The sequence below is a fragment of the Passer domesticus genome, chromosome 1 (assembly GCF_036417665.1).
Source record: "Passer domesticus isolate bPasDom1 chromosome 1, bPasDom1.hap1, whole genome shotgun sequence".
Lineage (NCBI taxonomy): Eukaryota > Metazoa > Chordata > Aves > Passeriformes > Passeridae > Passer > Passer domesticus.
This window is the reverse complement of record NC_087474.1, coordinates 71439037-71452669: the sequence shown is the minus strand read 5'-3', so window position 1 is coordinate 71452669 and position 13633 is coordinate 71439037. Positions and strand designations below refer to the sequence as shown.

Sequence of the window (13633 nt, the reverse complement as noted above, 5' to 3'; positions counted from 1 at the left end):
CCATCCTAGAACAGCAGTTCTTGTGGAGACCTGTGAGGGCAGTGGCTCATCCCCTGAGCCAGGGCTTCCACTCCCTGTGGAAGCTGGGCTTCCAGGTCAAAGGCTTTGCCATGTTCTTGCCACACAGCGACTCTAGCTAACAGTGCAGGAAGCTTACTCAGGACTCTGCAGCTGGGGAAAATCCCTTACTGCTGGAAAGTAAATCATGAGCCTGGAGAGAAGTGTCCTGCTGTGGGAGCTGATTTAATGATTCTGCTGTTAGGGTACAGCCTTTCCTTAGAGACACAAGTGACTGAAGCAGCAGGAATAACTGCAGCATCCACAACAGTAGGTACAACATTGCTCACGTTTATTCTCTGCAAAGGCATTGCCTCACGGAGGCAGCTCAGCAAGTCTGGTCCTGGCACCAGCTGTTCCACAACACTGGCCTGGCTGCTCTGTAGCTTCCCCAAGAACTTCGGAAAAGGGAGAGGAGAGAACAGGGAAGTCCCTTCAGGTACAGCTCAGTGCCTGCTGCTGGCTGGAGCTGAAAGCAAAGTGATGATGAAGTGGGGAAAAACATCTGTGTTGTGTTGAGATCAACTGTCCCTAAAAGTCCTTAGCAGCATCTTCTGAAAAAGCTGTCTTCAGACTCCATTTTTAATCTGTGTTGCCAGCCAGCGTTTCTTAAACCTTGCTGCTTTTTCCTTTTTATCTTGCCCTTAAAAAAAAAAAAAAAAGCAACAGCTGTTAGTTATGATTTATCTTAGCCCCCATGTGCTGGAGAAGCAGCAATCCCTTGGCTGCTGCAGCATTTCAGAACAGAACAACCACCTCAAACACTGATAAACTTCCTAAGGTATTTTATGTGCCCCAGGTGCATTCCACTGGCCAGGAGTACCAGTTTGCACCAGCCCCCTTAGGAGGGTGGGGGCGATACAGTGGTGCTTTCAGTGATGGAGCACAGATGGAAAGCAGGCCCTGCCTGCTAAGGATCAGTGACTTTTCCCTCTGGTGTTCGTGAGCCTCACAGAATGTGTGGGTGTGAAACTGCCCCCATCCATTATGGAAATGAGGAGAAATGGGTGCTATTTCCCTGTGCTCACATAGAGGTTCTGGGATCTTGGTATCCCTGCTTTTAAGTCTGAGACACATCTGAAATGCCTTCCAACAGCTCAGAGACTGGAGGCTGAAACAACAGCTACTGAAGTATTTATTTCACTGAGCAGCCCTGGCTCTAATACAAGAGCTGTCTCTTAACATACCAAAACTGAGGTAATTTTTTTCAACTTGTGTCTCATACACCATCCCTGGGAGTTGTGCTCATGACACCCACTGAGGCTGCAGTGCTCTGCTGCCCTTCCCTTACTCTCCAGGTGCTTGGAGTTAGAGGACCACAAGCCAGGATGCTCTAGCATGGAAACCCTGATTTTATCCAAGTGTACTTTTAGCCAGATATGCAGAAAATAGTACCTACTCCGACTTTCTCTACTCACCCCAACACTTGTCCACAAACTGAACGGCAGCTTTTTTGACAGGGGCTCTCTTGTTTGCAATGGAAAAAAATTCATTTGCTGAAATGGAGACAAGTGTTAATAACCAAGCTGAAGCCAGACAAGGCCCCATCCAGGCCCAGGCGAGCAGCAGTGCTTACCCTGTACCCGGTTGGTGTGTGGCCCGTAGAGCTGAGCCTTTAGGAAGTCTTTGGCCAGCTGTTGGTGCAGGCCTGTTGCACTGTGGTCTTTCAAGCACACAGCCACGTAGTTCCCTTTTGTCCTAGTCAAAGAGAGGTGTAAATCCCTGTAGTGTGGGTACAGGATCCAAAACAACAGACACTGCTGCCAGGCTTTGCTACTTGAGCACAGCAGCAGCCACTGATGGTTTCTGATACTCAGATGAGCTTTGTGGCAGTATTAAAAAAATAAAAAGCTGGACCAATACTCTCAAGCTGTTGTCCTATGCCTTTGTGTGCCCTGAGTAGTTTCCTTGGGCGTCCTGAGCTGATCCTATCAGAATCTAGGGCAATTACTCTCTAGGGTCATCAGTGACAATGAAACAGAGGAGAGTGAAAAAGAGTGAAATGCAAGAATTCGGTGCTCAACCACCCCAACACAATGTGCACTGCTGCACTTATGACTGCCCAGCTGTCTCATAGCAGTTACATATACGTAATATGTAAAAATTATCTATATCATCTATATATGTATGCACGCATATGTAAGTGTGCTAAATCAGAAGATATTAAAGGTGCTTTTAGCACATAAATATGCTTTCAATCAAAGGATGGGGGAACATGAAGTGCAGAAGAGAGTACAGCCATGCGGTGACAAAACAACTTCCCACACCAGGCAAAATCATCTCCTCCTCCTACCTGGCACCCTTGCTCCTCTTGCCTTTCTTCTCCTGCACTTCTGCTTGGTCTTGTCTTTGGGCCTGGTCTTGCTCCAGCTGTACAGCCTCAGATTCAAGCTCTTCATCTAGAGTAACTTGTAAACGAAATTTCCCAAGTGTTACAAATCAAAACCAGTCAGTGAAACATGAACAGGACTTAAAATTATTAGGAAGAACAGCTGTAAGAGGGAGGGAAAGAAATATGCTTAGGGGAGCAACCCAAAGTACTGCTAGCCAGCTTTCCTCAGCATCAACAAAATGGGATTCATCACCGGACAAAAATTCAATGCAACACAAGAGCTATGGGTAACCCATAGAAGGAAATCCAGCTCTGGCTTAGGTCTTGCTTCATTTTCAAATCATCTCTTTGTTTTGTCAATACAACAGATCTTTTCTAAATAAAAGCAAGAAAAAGTAACAGTTATACCATACAGCAGCATGTCAGGTTTGGATGAGAGAACTGTTCAAATAAAATATTTTTTCTGAAGTGCTTTGAAGTACAGATGAAGCAAAAACAGCGGTCATAAACACTCTAGTCTTGGTTTTGTAATTCTGAGCCTAAAAAAAGTTACTTAATATCCTACAGATGCTATTATTAGGTTGATAGGTTAAATACAGAGGCAATTTAACAACTCTACCCAGGAATAGCCTTTATAACTTAAACAAAGACTAAATATTAATCCACCTTTGGTAATCCTTGCTGTAACATACCTGGGTCATCTGCTGCAGCCTGCTCAGCGGGCCTGGGGGGCAAAGGGAAGGCAACAGGTTACTCTTCAATGCACACTGCCTTCCTTTACTCAAAGCCATGAAACCTCCATTTCCAGTACAGCCTCCCAAGCAAGGACCAGAAGGGGCTGCCCCACGGGTGGGAGATACAGAGAGGGGGATCCCAACACCCACCGCTGCCTCCCCTGGTCCCCTCACCGTGCGGACACAGCCTGCAGCTCCTGCAACTCCTGCAGCTCCTGCAGCACGGCCTCGGGCAGCAGCCTGCGCTTCTGTGGGGGAGAGGGGAGTCAGGCGGGCCCGGCCACGGCCGGCACACACACCCGGGGCCCGCCGGGGGCAGCGCGGTACCTTCTGCTCCGCGAACAGCTCCTGGTGCCGCCGCCGCTTCTCCTTCAGCAGCTCCCGGTGCCTGCGGGGAGGCGGGAGCCACTGTCAGCATTCCATGGGGAGAGCGGGGATTACGGGCGGGGATAAAACGGGTGTACGAGGACTCGGAGGGGCTTGGAAGGGCAAAGGAGGTGGTGAGGAGGAGCAAGTGGGGGGATAGGGAGAGGGGATAGGAAAAGTGAAAGGGGCATAGAGAGGTGAAAGGGGGGAAGGGGTCAGAGGCGGGATAAAGGAAGGAAAAGGGGCCGGGGAGGCATAAGAGGGTTGGTGGAGTAAGAAGGGCGGTAAGGGGGTGGGGGGGGAAGGAGGCAACAAGGGGAAATAAGCAGAGATAAGGGAGGGAATAAGGGGAGGAAAAGAGAGAGCACGAGGCGTGAACGGGGGTTAAGAGGGGTGGAGGGGGGTTTAGAAAGGTAAGCGAGGGGTTCAGGGGGCGGTAAGAGGGGTGGAAGGGGAGATGAGCGGGGCTAAGCGAGCGGGATAAGAGGAGGGAAGCGCTGGCGGCAGAGCCGCGCTCGGACGGAGCAGGAGGCCCCGCCGTGCCCGCACCTCCGCGCCGCCTCTCCCACGAGCTTCCGCTCGGCCTCGGCCGCCTCCCTCGCCACGCCGAAGGGCACCTCCTCCGGGGCCTCGTCCGCCTCGTCCTCCGAGGAGGAGGCCGGGCTGGGGAGCGCGGCGGGAGCCCTGCGCTTGCCCGCGGCCGCCGCCTTCGCCTTCTGCCGGCGCGCCATGGCCGCGACCCCCGCGCAGCCCGCCCCGGAACCGCTCCCGCCTTCCGCCGGGAATGCCGAGCGCCGGGACAGCGCCCTCTGCCTCCCGCCCCGCCCGCGGGTGCGCGCACAGACACAGCAGATCGCAGTGGCCCCGCCTTTATTGCCGCGGGGACGAGTCCCGGCCCGCCCGCCCCGCGCTGGGCCCCGCCCGCCCGGGCCGCTCCCGGCACTCCGGCGGCGATCCCAGGGCTCCGGAGGTGATCCCAGGGCTCAGGCGATGATCTCCGTCTCGTGTCGCGCCAGCGCCGGCGGCAGCGTGGTCCCGCAGGGGCCCGGGAAGTGGAACCTGGAAGGAAGCGGCAGGCTTAGGGCGCATCCCGCTGCTTTACCTGCGAGTCTGGCAGGGGAACGGGAGGGAGGGAGCAAACAGGAGAGAAGGGTACAGGCCTTGTGGGGCATAGGGACATACTACAGCCTCACCCTTTAAATCATACGGTTTGTGTCTTCAGTGAAAATTCCACCATGGAAGAAGAATTCTTTTGTCTTACTCATTAACAGAAACTTAATATTTCATAAGCGCTGGGGGTAAAACTAGACTGTATTGGTCTAAACCCAGCGTTCTGGCAGCTGGACCAAAGCAGGGCAGGAAAGACTGAAGGCTGTTGCCTGAGCAGCGTTACCTGAACCTGTTGGTGGCAGGAGTGGTTTCCATGTTGAACTCCGCGACTGGGACTCCTCTGGCCGAGACCTGCGGGGCGAACATGGCCGCAGGATACACCACGGACGAGGTCCCGACCTGCGGGCAGTGGGACACAAGTCACAGGAATAGTAGGACAGCACTCACACAGACCAAACCAACCCACCACAACTGCATGTGCACTGAAGCCTAGGAGATCCCTACAGAAATGAAACCAAATCAGTATCTGATTAGTGTCACTGCAGATGTAACTATTTAACTTAGCACAGCAATCAGGAATTATTTCTCTGATGCAACCCAAAGAAACCCATTTGTAACTGTAGATGGAAAAAAAATCCCAGAAACAAAATGGCACACTTTGTCTTCATGGAAAAATAAAAACCCAACAAAACGTTCCTTCTGTTACTTGAGATAATTCTATAAATGGAAGACAACAGCCTAAGCAAGTGTTTTGGTTAGGGATCTGGAACCTACATGGCATGTAAACCACCTTGCAAAAAAGCAGCATGTTATAACTTACTTCCTTTTCAAACTGAGCATCAAAATAATTGTATTTTTTACTGTTTGAGAAATTAGAACAATAGAATGGTTTGGATTGGAAGAGACCTTAAAGATCATCTTGTTCCAACCCCTCTCCTGTGGGCGGGGACACCTACTAGGCACAGGTTGCTCAGAGCCCCATCCAACCTGGCCTTGAGCACTTCCAGGAATGGGACACCCACAGCTACTCTGGGCAACCTGTGCCAGTGTCCCACCACCCTCACAGTAAAGAATTTCTTCCTATATGTAATCTAAAGCCACTATCTTTCACTTAAAAGCCATCATCCCTTGTTCCTGATGAAGAGTCCCTCTCTGGCTTCCTTGCAGCCCTCTTTCAGTACTGGAAGGCTGCTCTAAGGTCTCCCAAGAGCCTTCCCTTCTCCAGGCTGAACAGCCCCACTCAGCCTCTCTTCATAGGGAAGGTGTTCCAGTACCCTTATCAACTTTGTGGCTCTCTGGACTTGCTCCAACAGTTCCATGCCCTTATGCTGAGGGCACCAGAAGTGTCCACAGTATTCCAGAGCAGAGTAGAGGGGGAGTGAAATTCAACAGCCAAACAGCATTGTCTAATCTCAAACCCCTGTGTACCTGCTCCCTTCAGAGCAGTCTGTGTGCATTTTCAAACAAAGGTCTTTTAATGTTTTGCACTGGACACCAGGGAGTCCCTCTGGGGCTTTTAGTTCCCTCAGGGAAGCACAGATGCATCTGCTTTACCCAGGAGTTGCACGTCCCTAGCATGGCCTCCCTGCGGGTTCAGAGCACGGGTAAGGAAAGCGCCACTCACGACCAAGCAGAGGTCACAGATATCCAGCTCCTTCTCCACCGCCGTGAGCACGCCGGGATCCAGGGCTTCGCCGAACCACACGACGTGTGGCCGCAGGAGCCCATTGCAGCCGTCCTCCTCACACCTGCCGAGCAGCACAAGGGGACAGCGTCACGCCGCTGAGGGGGCGCTTGGGGCTGCAGAGCGGCAAAGCAGATCTCATCCTCGCCCGGGCAGGTCTTACCTGCCATCATCCTCGCTCCTCCTTCACAGCCCTCCCCACACCCTCCTCTACCATGTGCTGGACAGAAGGCAGCTCATTCCATGCTACACAAGGGCTGGAAGTACATACACATGTGCTGCATGATCCCAAGGAAAGGGGTGCTGAACAGTTGTTCAGCGCAGATACTTAATTGTGTCCTCCCCTTAGTCAGCTCCTGAAGTGCATGAAAGTTAAAACTCAGCCTCCTTTAACAAACTAGCTTACGGGGTTTTAAGGAGAAAATGACCCAAAAGACAGAAGCATCGTGTTAGCCTCTTTTTCCTTAGGAATCAGATGAAAAATGTGGTGGCTTTTTCCGTCTGCAACTAGCTAAGGAAAAGCTTCAGGCAGCATAAAAAAGTATCATGGTACATTCTCTGCTTGTGAGGGGACCCCAGCACAGTATTCCAGAAAAACAGTGGGTGACACCTGCAAGGTAAAAAAACATTTACTTCTGTAGCATTCACTTTCTTGCTGCAATTCTCCTACTACTTCACTTACTACAAACCCCAGGAATTTGGGCAGGTTTCATCCTGGTGCTCAAGTACACAAAGTGTGATGCCTTTAGCACCATGGTAACTTCTACACCCTCCTTTGTCTGATGCCCCTGTAACTTTAGACTCAGTTTCCTGGGGCACAGTTCCAGAGTTCTTTGTCTCCTGGGGAATGTCCTTCCAAAACAACACGAAAAGTAACACGAAGCTTTGAGATGCACAAAGCATGAAGAGGTAACAGCCCAGCAAAGTGGTCCATACGTACTGAGGAAGGTCTTCAACTGGAATGGCAGCATCTTCTGTGTCAGGATCTGGAGCCCTGTAGTTACAAAATGGAAATACATGTCCAGCTGTACCAAAGGTATTTTATATATTAATAAAAACTTAACATTCTCTAAAAACCTTCCTATTCTCTAAAGCACACCCTCCAATCAAAGAATCTGCAACTTCAGCCAACTTGAACACCTACTACAATCCTAAAATATCATACATGAGGCAGGCAGGAATTTGTCCAGAATTATCCTGAAGCTGAGCAACTGTAATAAGCTGGCCAAGACTGTCAAAGGCACAACAATTATTTACGTAACTATCTAAAGGTCTGGTGGAATGTAAAGGGAAAAAAAAAGTCCAAAGAAATCTTTGAGTATATGCCTGGTCCATCCCCCTGCTCCCTTCCTTTTCTCATGGTGAAAGAAAGAATGGATTACCCCTTCCCAGCCAACGCGGGGCAGATCGGGCTCTTGTAATTCGCAGCTACGTTTCCACAGCTGGTGCACCGAGTTTTAAATAAACTACCTGGAACACACGAAGAGGAAACATCAGGGATGAAGCAATGGCTCTGAGGTGTGGCTGTGCAGGCAAGTGGTTGTGTTTATCCTGGGCAGCTTTTATTTACAGACCTTGAAGGCTGTGCCTTGCGGGTAACTTACAACAGGAACGCAACAGCAAAGACAGTCCCACTGTGCCACCTTGTTCTGCCTCAGGACATGAGTAATACACAGTCCCATAACATATTTTGCAGGAAAACCATAATTTAAAATATCACTGAGAGAGATGATTTCTGTTTATTACTTTTCCTCTTACATCAGAAACATTTTCTTAAAAAAAAAAATATGCTGGGCAACACCATTTTGCTTGATGCAAAACTCCACTCCCAAAACTTCTGTAGCATTACTAACATGCTGTCGAGATGTGCAATATAGCCAAGAGCTAAAAATTGTGTCCATTTTGTAAGGAATACAAATAACCAAAATTAAAATTGCCAAGGCTTCATCACTGGGCCAACAGTTGCAGAATAGCTTGTGCAGGTTTCCTGTGTCCAAAGCAAAAAAAAAGGTGGTGGGAAATCCCATTTACACCTTTAGTGATACTTGAGTTAAAAAGCATCACAGTGCTGGAGGACCAGGATGGGTCTTTGTCCTGGGAGACTTCTACCCCGTGGCAGGGCCTGAGGAGTGGAGAAATGAGGGGGGTCACCTCCAAAGGACTTCCACATCCTCTTTTTCTCCACACCTGTACATTTCCTCAGATCCCAAACCTGACCTCCAGGTGCTGCACCTGCCATGTGCTTCTCTGGCACTCTGTGGGAGTAAGGAATGCCACTGACTACAGGGAAGAGAAGGGGAAGGCCACTGGCTGCAAGAAAGAAAGGTAAGGGAATCTCAGTTGTTTCCAGTCCCTTTGTCCTCCTGTGTCCAAGAACTGCACAAGTGAGAACAGGACAGAGGAAGAGCACCGGGGCTGGTGAGGCCAGGCTTGTCAATACACCCTGTATTAGCAGCAGTCTGACATCACCACTACCACACAGTGGAGTCCCTGGGGATTCTCGTCCCCTTTTCTAAGTGAAATCAGCCAGGTGTCACAATCACATGAATTTAAGTGGATCTGCGGAAAACTGTGCAAGCGAGAAGGGAGAACCATTTCTTTTGTACTGTCAGAATCCATTAAAAACAGAAAGATGAGATTCTGTGATCCTAAAGGTAAGCAATAAAGAGAGGCTACAAAGTACCTGAAATAACTTCCAAAAGAGAACAGGATGTTATTGTAAATAAATGTATGCAAATTACTGTAATTTTAAAAATCTTTTCTCTCTCTACTTATCCTGCTTTCCCTTCTTCCCACTCCCCAGCCCAGGCTTCCTGGCTTGTGGCAGACATGTGAGCCAACTCCTACCATGAATTTCTAAGAGGTGCCTGGTGCCTGCCTTCCTGTGCAGCTCATCAATGTTCTGAGTGATGACCACAACACTCCTTCCTTGCTTGCTGAGACGCTTCTCGCACTCTGCAATGGCAATGTGGGCTGGATTGGGATGTTTGCTCAGCATCACTTCCCGCCGGTAGTGGTAGAATTCCCACACACGGGAAGGGTTTCGTGCAAAAGCCCCTGGAGTAGCCAGCTCCTGCAAAAGATGTAACAGGTTGTCCTACAACGAAAGGAGAATCCCTTCCCCAGATGAAGCCTGCTGCATCTCTGCCATTTATACTGCTGCCTGCATCACAAGGTCATCAAAAGCAGATTATCTATAACCAAATGCAGTTGGGTGTCACAAGGGTGACAAAGTGTCAGATCAAAAGAGGAAATAAGAGGTTGAACAGCAACAGTGTGGTATGTGGGTTTGCACTACACTCCAACCATACTCTGTGCTGCCCTACTAAACTATTAGGAGATTAGCACAAAGCAAGATGAGCTATTCCAATGCACACCCACAACTCTCTTTTCCATGGCAGCCATAAAACTCAGCATCATGTGAATGTATTTCCTCTGCTAGGAATTTCTTTTCTGCTTTAATTTAAGTGTAACACAAGCCAAATTCCACCTATTGTCAAAACCACAGTCTAATGTTATGTATTTTGTATGCAGGTAAAATTGAAGCTGCTTTTCACAGTAACTTTAATTTTGCCTTCTCTTTCTCAAAAACGAGGTGCAGCTCAGTCCAGCACCTCAGTGCACAATTCTGCAGACAGACAAACTGAATCCAAGTTTCTGATGCAGCAGGACCAACCATTTATACACACACATGCTCTATTTGAATTGATGGTCACTGAAAGCAAAAAACTCATCTTTAGATTCAGCTGAAGCATCAGCAGCACCAGCAGGATGAGACTCATGAGGCCCCCATAGGGCTCATATTGTTGGTGCTTTCAGCTGTACTCCCACTGTCTGCTCCCACCTCTGTGGCTCCCAGCACTGGCAGGATCATTCCAGCAACAGAGAACAGCCTGTGGGAGAATTAAAGAACCTGCCCCAAAATAAAAGAAGACCTAAATAATTTTATAGGGTGTTATGAGACACCAAGATTAAAATAAAACTGAGTCTCTATCATCAGTTCTTCCTTTGGTATTTTGGTTTGTTTTAAATGCTGAAGAGTTTAAAGCAGAAAAGGCCCCACATGGTAGGAAAACAGTGAGGGTGCCAAAAGATGAGCAAACAGCTGAACTGCAGGAAAACAAGGAAGGTAGAAAGACCCAGAGCTGCCTACAAGAATGTTGTTTTTCCCAAGCAACTGATAAACTGAAGGACAGAAGCAGATCCCCAGGGGCACGGAGAGGAGCTGCAGAGGCAGCTGTAGGAAGAGCTCTGTCCCTGCTGCACTGCCATGGGAGAACTTCCACCCACTTCCTCCAACTGCTCCTGACCCTCCATGCTCACCTGCGTGACAGACAGAGAGGCGCAGGCACAGGCCACCAGCACCTACCTGGGCTTGCCACTTTCTCCAGAAGCCTCCAGCCCCTCTGAAGGTGGGGACGCCGCTCTCGGCGCTGACCCCGGCTCCGGTGATGATGGCGATGTGCTTGGCCTTGGCAAACACCTCTCGGAAATCAGCCATGTCTGTGCCAGGGCAGGGAAAACAAGGAGCTGTTCAGGCCCTCCCGTCCTGACCTAAGAGGCCACACTTACACATCCAGAAATGGCTTCCATACACACCTCCCATCACTTCAATTTTGGAACACCTACTGGTTCCTGAGCTGGATTTTATGCTGGAATTTAAAGGGCAGTTCCTGGAGATCCCCAAAATATGTGTCTGAGCAGGCTCAGTAACAGGGCAACATGTGCTAAGCATGACTGTAGTCAATACTGGAAAGGCAGAGCCTTTAACTAAAACTCCACACTGCATGCTACCCTGATAACAACTGTTGGCACCACCACCCAGGAACAGTTTGCTTCCTAATTGTTACTTAAGATCTTGAGATTTAAAAAATTAAGTTTGTTTTGTTGTTGTTTTTATTTGGGTTTTTTTTCCCCACAAAGTATCACCTTCAAAATTAGGGTAATTTGGGAAAATGCCTTTTCTTTTGAGGCATTTTTCCTGTTTTCTAGGTTTGCAACTGTATTTTATGTTTTTAATGTGTTATTCCCACCATTTCCCCCTGCATGGTAGTTTGGGAAAAAGAGAAATTTTTCTTTGCCTTTTTATGTGAGTCAAGACAAGATTAAAAAGGAACAGGTTAGCTACAGACAGACAAAAATCTCTTGCAGTTTACCTCAGATATGATTTTTAAAGCAACATAGGTTAGAATGACAAAATGGCTGAGGTGGGAACGGCCTCTGGAGATTGTCTTGTTCAACCCCCTCTGCTTCAGCAGGGTCAGCCAGAGCAGACTGCCCTGGACAGTGTCCTGCTTTTGATATCTCCATGGATAGAGACTCCATAACCTTCCTGCACAATTCAATCCATTGTGTGACCACCCTCACAGCAGACAAACACCACAGGGTGATTTTATGCATTGAGAAGTTGCCCTGGAGCCTTCATTGCCACAAGGGCTCATCACTGGCTTAAGGCCAAGGTGGTGCCCACCAGATCCCCAGGGACATTCCTGCCCAGCTGGTCACCCAAGCCTGTCCTAGTGCCTGGGGCTATTTCTTCCCAGGGGCAGGACCCTCTGGAGTATCCTCCCAGCTTTGTATTATATGGAAACTTGCCAAGGATACACTCTGGTCCATTGTCCAGTTTATTAATGAAGGTGTTAAACAACACTGGCCTCAGTACAGACTCCTGTGGTATCCCACAAGTGAGCAGCCTCCAGCTGAACTTTGAGCTGCTCACCACAACCCTAATCCTCACAATTTACTAGGTGGTCTTTCAAATAAAAACCAGAACTACCCCCTCCTCCCACACACACACACAAAAGCCCACCCAAAGGCAGGAAAGCTCCTGTAGGGAGAAAGAGCCACTGGAGAGGTCCCAAGAGCCACAGCACAGAGCCACTGGACTGGGCATAGAACGCTGCTGTTCTGATGCCCCACCTGCTGCAGCAAACCAAACTGCAAACCTGAACGTGTGAAGCTCCAGCCAAAAGCCCTCCCAGCCAGGTCTCTGGCAGCAGCCAAACGCTGATGCTCAAGGCAGCAGAAAAAGCACGTTTGCCCCGGCTACCTGACATTAGGGGGTTGCTATTGTACTTGTGAGCAGTTTTCAAGTTAAGTCACATTCTCAAATTGAAAAACAAAACCAAAATACCCCCAAGCAAGTGAAAAGTGGTCAGCCTTAACTGCTAGCCTGAAGAGGGCTCCTGGGGTTACCCAGGTCCTGAACTGTTAGAAATGCTCAAGGCCCATTCTTGTACAAAGAAATGAGGAATTAGTTTTATTACTCATTAGCATTATGAAAGGGATATGCAATTAACCATTACGTACTTATGTATAAACATTAAAAACGTGTTTATGTTGCAACCGTGCTGACTGCAAGGGTTTTTGGAACTATACAGAATACAGCTGTAGAAAGGTAATTTTACTATTCTGGGGGACAAATAAAGCAACTTCACACTGTTTAAAACATTTTTAATTAAGCCATGGATTTCACCTAGCACACAAAACCTTCCAGCACTTCAAATCCACCTTAAAAACCTGTCCGGGGTGCTAAAGCAAACAAATACACGTCTTACTTGAACTAGGACGGGCCATTTCCAAGCAAAACTTCTGGTTCTTTGAAGACGAGGTCTTAAGTCCACAGTGCACTTGGGAAACCAACCTTCTAGCGGTAGATTGAAAGAGACACATCAGGATCTCTCGGAAGTGTTTCACCTGGGGAGAAATAAACCAAACATAAGCGACCCAGCTTATTTCTGCCGGCCTCCTGTCAGGGGCTCTCCTCGAAGAACCAGGTGCGAGCGCTCGTCACGGCTCCCTCCTGCACCTGCAGAACAGGGAATCGTCCCCAGCCCGAGCCCTGGGGCCGGGATCACCGCTTTTGTCCAGGACCGGGGAGACCAGCCGGGCTTTCGGCCGCCAACTTACGCGACGCCTCCGGACTGCGCAGCTAACCCGAGGCAGCTCCCAGGACCCGGCTGTCCGCCGGCATTTCAAGAAGAAGGGGGAAAAGCAAGGCACGGAGCCGCGGCGGGCTGCGAGCCTACGTGCATCTGCCGGCCCGCAGAAGGGCGAAGGGGACAGCGCGGCCGGGCGGAGCCTCGATGAGGGGGAGGCGGAGACCGCCGGGCCCTCAGGTCGGGGCTCCGCCCGCCCGCCCGCCCTCACGGCTGCCGGGCCCTCACGGCAGCCCGGGGGCCGCGGGTTCGCGGCCCGCCCGCTGCGACTCACCCCGGGCGGCGGCGGCGGCGGCTGCGGCCGAGCCGTGCGGTGCCGCACGTCCCGCCCCGCGCTGCGCCGCTCCGCCCGCCCGCCGGGAACGGGCCGCGGAGTTAAGGAGGCATGGATGCGTGGATGGATGTACTGCAC

At 49.9% G+C, this 13633-nt stretch overlaps 2 protein-coding genes across 3 annotated transcripts; both read right to left on the bottom strand.

Moving 5' to 3' along the window:
* Positions 1-327: 327 nt before the first annotated feature.
* On the bottom strand, positions 328-4363 carry NOL7 (nucleolar protein 7). Its single transcript, XM_064423389.1, has 8 exons — positions 4039-4363; positions 3451-3511; positions 3298-3371; positions 3082-3113; positions 2351-2465; positions 1634-1755; positions 1476-1553; positions 328-700 (listed from the first exon to the last, which is right to left on the bottom strand). The coding sequence occupies exons 1-8, from the start codon at positions 4218-4220 to the stop codon at positions 627-629; spliced, it is 738 nt and encodes a 245-aa protein (XP_064279459.1). The 5' UTR covers positions 4221-4363; the 3' UTR covers positions 328-626.
* Positions 4345-13630, bottom strand: SIRT5 (sirtuin 5). Of its 2 annotated transcripts, none has more exons than XM_064423375.1 (9): positions 13496-13630; positions 12841-12979; positions 10653-10786; positions 9131-9356; positions 7666-7753; positions 7224-7277; positions 6224-6347; positions 4883-4998; positions 4345-4548 (listed from the first exon to the last, which is right to left on the bottom strand). In XM_064423375.1, exons 2-9 carry the CDS (start codon positions 12953-12955, stop codon positions 4473-4475), a joined length of 933 nt encoding a protein of 310 aa, XP_064279445.1. In that variant the 5' UTR covers positions 12956-12979; positions 13496-13630; the 3' UTR covers positions 4345-4472. The 2 variants fall into 2 exon arrangements, with proteins under 2 accessions (XP_064279445.1, XP_064279435.1); XM_064423365.1 differs by lacking the exon at positions 13496-13630 and adding an exon at positions 13193-13489.
* Positions 13631-13633: the final 3 nt, after the last annotated feature.

What these genes read in the sequence shown, in the direction of transcription:
- NOL7 (XM_064423389.1), bottom strand. Translation starts at nt 4,220, where the DNA reads ATGGCGCGCCGGCAGAAGGCGAAGGCGGCGGCCGCGGGCAAGCGCAGG. An exon ending in GTGGGAGAGGCGGCGCGGAG is followed by an intron (nt 3,512 to 4,038) that starts GTGCGGGCACGG and finishes GCCTCCCCGCAG; the next exon opens with GCACCGGGAGCTGCTGAAGG. An exon ending in GTTTGTGGACAAGTGTTGGG is followed by an intron (nt 701 to 1,475) that starts GTGAGTAGAGAA and finishes TTTTTTTTTAAG; the next exon opens with GGCAAGATAAAAAGGAAAAA.
- SIRT5 (XM_064423375.1), bottom strand. Translation starts at nt 12,955, where the DNA reads ATGTGTCTCTTTCAATCTACCGCTAGAAGGTTGGTTTCCCAAGTGCAC. An exon ending in GCACCTCTTAGAAATTCATG is followed by an intron (nt 7,754 to 9,130) that starts GTAGGAGTTGGC and finishes CGTGTGTTCCAG; the next exon opens with GTAGTTTATTTAAAACTCGG. An exon ending in TCTGTGACCTCTGCTTGGTC is followed by an intron (nt 4,999 to 6,223) that starts GTGAGTGGCGCT and finishes CACTGCCCGCAG; the next exon opens with GTCGGGACCTCGTCCGTGGT.